General features: G+C 47.7%; 2 protein-coding genes across 2 annotated transcripts in view; both read right to left on the bottom strand.

The window, feature by feature from the left end:
• Arpc3 (actin related protein 2/3 complex subunit 3) overlaps positions 1-1383 on the bottom strand; it is a 16289-nt gene extending 14906 nt beyond the window's left edge. The window contains exon 1 of the mRNA XM_029477799.1: positions 1316-1383. Coding sequence (XP_029333659.1) covers positions 1316-1383 — 68 coding nt within the window. The remainder of the gene's footprint in view (positions 1-1315) is intronic.
• A 1042-nt stretch (positions 1384-2425) lies between these two features.
• The window catches only part of Gpn3 (GPN-loop GTPase 3), a 10716-nt gene continuing 7417 nt past the window's right edge, over positions 2426-5724 (bottom strand). Inside the window, exons 3-7 of the mRNA XM_021163386.2 lie at positions 5053-5177; positions 3988-4103; positions 3799-3895; positions 3117-3245; positions 2426-3034 (exon numbers count right to left, since the gene is read on the bottom strand). Coding sequence (XP_021019045.1) covers positions 2975-3034; positions 3117-3245; positions 3799-3895; positions 3988-4103; positions 5053-5177 — 527 coding nt within the window. The 3' untranslated portion in view covers positions 2426-2974. The remainder of the gene's footprint in view (positions 3035-3116; positions 3246-3798; positions 3896-3987; positions 4104-5052; positions 5178-5724) is intronic.

Genomic DNA, 5724 nt, shown 5'->3' with positions numbered 1-5724 from the left:
ACCAGGCTGGCCTCAAACTCAGAAATCTGCCTGCCTCTGCCTCCCGAGTGCCGGGATTAAAGTCATGCGCCCCCACAACCGGCTTAGTTTTTTACTTTTACCACAGTGCAACGTGGGGGACGTCAGTTCTCACTTTCCACCGTGATACTCTCAGAACCAACTCAGTCTTCAGAAACACCTACACCCTGAGCCGTCTTGGCGGCCAATATTTTTTATTTTTTCAATTTTCACTTTGCTAAGAGTCACATGAAGTCCAGGCTGGCATATACATATAAATGAATATGAACTGATCTGCACCCACTTGTGTTCAGGAATTACAGATGTGTGCCCATCACTCCTGTTATTTTTATTTTTCTTGCTTAGTTTTATGATGCCTATGGTGGTGTCTCTATCTTCCTTGTCATGTTAAGACAGTCAGGGACCACCACAGGGGTAAAGGAAAGAAAAGTCCTGAGCCTACCCCTTTGACCTTCCTGTCACCCACTAAATGTGTATCATATATCATTTCTACTCTTTCGACAAGGTGTGGTGTATGTCTTCCCAGATCATGGCAAGGACTAAGTGGTCATGAAAACCAAGCATATTATAAGGGCCTGAGTGATGCCACATGTCTGAGGGGATGAAGACAAACCCACCACTGACACCCATCATATATGTATGTAAGTATGTATTTTGTGTCTCTGTGTAGCCCTGGCTAGTCTGGAACTTGCTTTGTAGACCAGGCTGGCCTTGAACTCTTGAGATCCACCTGCCCTTGCTTCCCAAGTGCTGAGGCAGAGGGGATATGTAACCACCATACCCAGCCAACCACTTTTTATGTTTTTGGGACAAGGTATTAACTATGTAGCCCAGGCTGGTCTCTACAATGTCTGGCTAATACCCCCTTTTCTTTGTATGACCGCTGAGGGGCCAGGTCCTGGGGTTGAATCCTAGTTCCAACATGACTAGCTGTGTTATTCTGAGCAACTTAATGTACCTCTCTGTGCCTCTGTTCCTCACCTAAATATAGAGGCCTCAGTATTTACCTCATTGCTTAGGGAGGATGAAATGAGCTACAAGAAAAGTATTTATAGAGTTAACATTAGACATGTTCTTTTTCTTGGGTTTTGGAGACAGGGTTTCTCTGTATAGCTTTGGCTGTCCTGGAGCTCACTCTGTAGACCAGGTTGGCCTCGAACCTGGAGCTTTACCTGCCTGTGCCCCCCCTCAAGTGCCAGAATTAAACGTGTGTGCTACCACTGCCAGGCCTGACATTTTAAATGATTTGGTGCAAGCTTGTCTAGAGGTCAGAAGGCAACTCTGTGAGTGAGCTCGCCTTCCACCACAGTTCCCAGGGATGGAGCGCAGCTTATCACGAGTGGCAGCCTTCACCTGCTCAGCCATCTTGCCCACCCACATACCTGGATTATAATGAGCTCATTATTTCAAAGTACCTTCCTCGAGAACAACCAAGTTCATTGGCTGTCTCATAGTCCTTTTTTCTTTTCCTTTCTTTTCTTTTCTCTTCTTTCTTTGAGACAGGGTTTCTCTGTGTAGCCCTGGCTGTCCTGGAACTCTGTAGACCAGGCTGGCCTCAAACTCACAAATCCGCCTGCCTCTGCCTCCCCAGTGCTGGGATTAAAGGTATGCACCACCATGCCTGGGAACCTGTTAATGGGAGTCCAGAGACCAGGATATTTTCAGCCATCCCATACTCCTAGACCACAGGCAGCTCAGCTCATTCCCATACCAGGCCTGGAGCACAGCCCAGCCACACTTGGCTCTTGCCCTCAGCCTTGGCCTCCAGGTGCCAACGACTATGGATTCAGAGAGCCTCACTTGGCTTTATTGAAAATGGACCAAACTCAGCCCTACAGGCCAACATGACAACTTTTGACCTGAGTTACATTTCTATGAGGGCTGAATTAGCGTTACCAGGTAGACTGGTCACCAAATAACTAGGGGAGCCTTGGGCCTTGTTGCAAGGATTCAAGGAAAGAAATCATGGAAAATAACTCTGTAATGTCACGTCTAGCTGGGCTTACTAAGATCCAGCCTCATTCTGCCAGAGCCTGGCCTGTGAGGGATGCTGGAGAAAGAAAGACCTTCCAGATAGCTGCTCCCGTGACCTGCATACCAGCTGCCAATTGACTCTCAAAAGCTCAATGTAATTCAATGTAAGTTAAAAATCCTACCTCAACCTCCTGAATGTTGGGACTACAGTCACAAACCACCATGCTCACATGGACACACACTGGATTTCTAAACAGTCACTGCCGTCATTCTGACCCTTGGAGAAATTAGTTTAAGGGTTTTTCTGGAATGTGTACATCACAGTCTGCCTGGAAAAGAAGAGTGTGAAGAGGGCCCGTGTGCATTCACATTTACAAATCTCAAACAGTTTTCTTTTTAATATATATATTTTTTTTATTAGATATTTTCTTTATTTACATTTCAAACAGTTTTCAGCTTTAATTGTATAAATAATACATGTTTGATTTGTGAAAATAACACTTATGTATATCCTTCCAAATTTTTTTTATTTTGATATAGATCTATGTTTTTTGTTACAATAATTTGTACCTCTCCAAAAACAAACAAGTAAATCAAAAGAAGAGCCCTCAAAAAACAAAATATTCAATTGTAAAAATGAGGTTACATTGGCTCCAATTGTGTGCGCATGCACACATACACACACACACTGGTGATATACGTGTGTGGCTAGGTTAGTTTATATTATATACAAGTCTTTGTGCATTAATTTCTACTTTGATTTTCTTTAAATATCCAAACAATAGTGTCGGGATAAGGTCTCCTGAAAGAGCAGCAGTTTCAGAGCTCAGAGCACAAGCCAGGCTCGCTCACTCGCTCGCTCACGCAGCGGCTCAGCCTAGAGCCCAGCGCTCTTCCCAGACGCAGCAGCGGCTTCCCGCGGTTAATCCTCCAGGAGAGCACTGGGCCACGAGCGGAATGGTGGCTTCGTCCGTAGTCAACCTCACTCATTCTGCCGTTCTTGAAAATACTCATCAAACATGGAGGAGGACTCTTCTTGCTCCTGTCACAAAGGCAACAGAGGAGACCATGCATCCCCTCCTCTCGGGACCCCTCCTGAGCTGACGCAGGGAAGCCCAGCTCACCCTCGGCTCCTTGAACTCCAAGTCCTCCCCGTACTGAATGGCGAAGTCGATGTGCTGGAGCACGATGTTCATGCTCTCCTCGTCTGACTGGTCGTACGGCAGGAAGCGGACCATGCTGTAGTCATCCACCTGCAAACGCGAGTTAGAGAAGCGGCCCTGACAGTGCTGCGGACCATGCCCACCACAGGCTTGTTTATAGCATAATCACTTATACCTCTCCTGAAAAGGACAAGCGCTTGGCTGGCAGGAAGGCTCAGGAGTGAGGTGCCTGCTGCCAAGCTTGCTAAACTTAATAACCTGGCCTCGATCCTCAAAATCCACATGATGGAAGGAGAAGAAATCAACTCCTGCAGAGTGTCTTCCTGGCACACACTTGCAAGCATGCACACAAATAAAGGTAAAAAACAAGGATGCAAGCAAACAGTCACCTGCACTGGGCTGGGAAAAGGAGCCCCGGGGAGAGCCAGCACACCCTTTGGCTGACCTTGGACCCACTGGAACTGAGCGGCCCCAGCCACCTGACTGCTCAAACTAACCATCACACCCCTTCCCTTCCCACCCCCAACTGCCAGCTTTTTATAGGGGATGGCACTGGACGGTGCTGCACACAGGTGAACACGGGCTGGACATGGGCAGACACCTGAGGATCACTTGGAGGGGGCTTTAAAGGGCGCTTGCTTACCAGGCCACACACGGCCTTCGTCAACTTCTTAAACTTTTGGCTTCTTAAGTCACCAGTTGAATCCTCTATCAGAGAGTACATGTCTGGATCTAGAAACCTTTAAAGGAGAGGGAGACAGGAGGAGAACAGGAGCCTGTCTCAGGGGGCACAAGGATCGGCCCGCAGAGCCCTGCCGGGGACACCACTCACTTCTCAATCTCCTTCTTGGCTTTCTTACTCAGCAGGTCCATCTTCGTCATGATGTTAACCTGTGGGATCTCTAGAGAAACCATGGCACTCAAGGCTGCCAGGATGCCGGAGAGAAACTGGAGAAGGAAAGAACAGAAACGTCCAGTTATCGCCAACAGGGCCTCCTGACTCACTGGAGAGACACTGGTACCCAACCCAAGAGACTAATCTTCCAGGGAAAGACACTTGCTAAAAAGGTGGTAGAGGCCCTCCTAGCCTTGAAGGAGAGAAGGGAAGATGTGATCTCATCTACTGACCAGAGGGGAGTGGCTGGCTTTTAATCCCAGCTGCGCAGATGAAGATCCAGTTCGGGGCCAGTCTTTGCTACACATACTCTGTCCCAAACCCATCAATGAATCCCTTGCTCTGCCTTGACCACATCTCTGCATTTTGACCACGAACTGGCCTTCTTTTCCACGAACATCTCTCATGACTACTGACGAGAAAATGCAGTCTGTAATTTCTAAACAGGAATAAAGGTCCTCAGAAAATTAAAAATAGGTTTTTTTCTGCTATTTTTTAATCTTTATATTTGAGATACTGTCTTACTCTGTAGCCCGGCTAGCCTTGAACTTGCAGCAACCCTCTTGCCTCAGGCTCCGGAGTGCTGCGATTGCAGGCACGAACCACTCACCCAGCTCAGTATTTTTAAATACACTATGTAATACAATGCCCATTTGCCTCAATTTTTATTTCATAAGCAGGTCCCCCAATCTGTTTTTCTTCTTATTTTTTTGAGCCAGGGAACTCTGGCTAGCCGGAAACTTGATTTGAAGTCCAGGCTGGCCTTGAACTCAAAAGAGATCTTTCTGACTCTGCCTCTTGAGTGCTAGGATTAAAGTCACCACACCCAGCTAAATCTATCTCTTAGGTAAGCAGACATTCACATAGTCATTTGATCATTGGAGATGCTAAATAAATGTTAAAGCCTATGAAATGTGGAGGCTCACACAGACGGAGCAGAGAATGTCACATGCTTTCTTTCTACCCAGGACTGAAAAATCTACAAGAGATTCGTCCACAGACCTTGAATGACTCCACCATGAACTGAGAATCAACAAGGAACACTCCGCACACTCGGAACTCCCACTGTTCGAGCTGCTGGACCAGCTGCTTCATGACAGGCAGGTGGGTGTAGAGCTCAATCTGACCTGCAGGGGGAGCACACGACAGCAGTCATGACTGCAGCCAGGAGGCTGTAGAGATGAGTAAGAGCAGGAAGGGCACCCGGTGGCGGCATGTCTGTCCAGGCCCCGGGACTGAAAGAGGAGGACATCAGACCCTGCTACACATCCAGCTGTTTTGCTCTGTGTCGTCTGTGGTGCTGGGGACTGAACTGCCGCCTGTCCATCCCCTCAGACAATGCTGTTTCCCCTTGGATTTTTGTGGAGGTTTTGCATTTTATTCCTGAGCTTCATTGTTTTGATTTAGGTCTGTATGTCTGTATGTCATGTGTTTGCAGCTGCCTGTGGAGGCCAGAACAGGGTGTCAGAGTTGAAGTTCCGGAAGTTTCTGGGAACTGAACTTGGACCCTCTGGAGGAGCAAGTGCTCTTAACCTCTGAGGCACCGCCCACTCCCTGCTCTCAGCTGTTAAGGGCACATCACAGTCTCCCAGGGCAATCACAGAGCCTGAGGTATGGCCACCACAGGGATATCGGGCAGACTACACACACACACACACACACACACACACACAC

Source organism: Mus caroli, chromosome 5 (assembly GCF_900094665.2).
Source record: "Mus caroli chromosome 5, CAROLI_EIJ_v1.1, whole genome shotgun sequence".
NCBI classification, from domain to species: Eukaryota; Metazoa; Chordata; class Mammalia; order Rodentia; family Muridae; genus Mus; species Mus caroli.
Note: the sequence above shows the minus strand (reverse complement) of the source record. Positions and strands in the feature narration are given on the sequence as shown.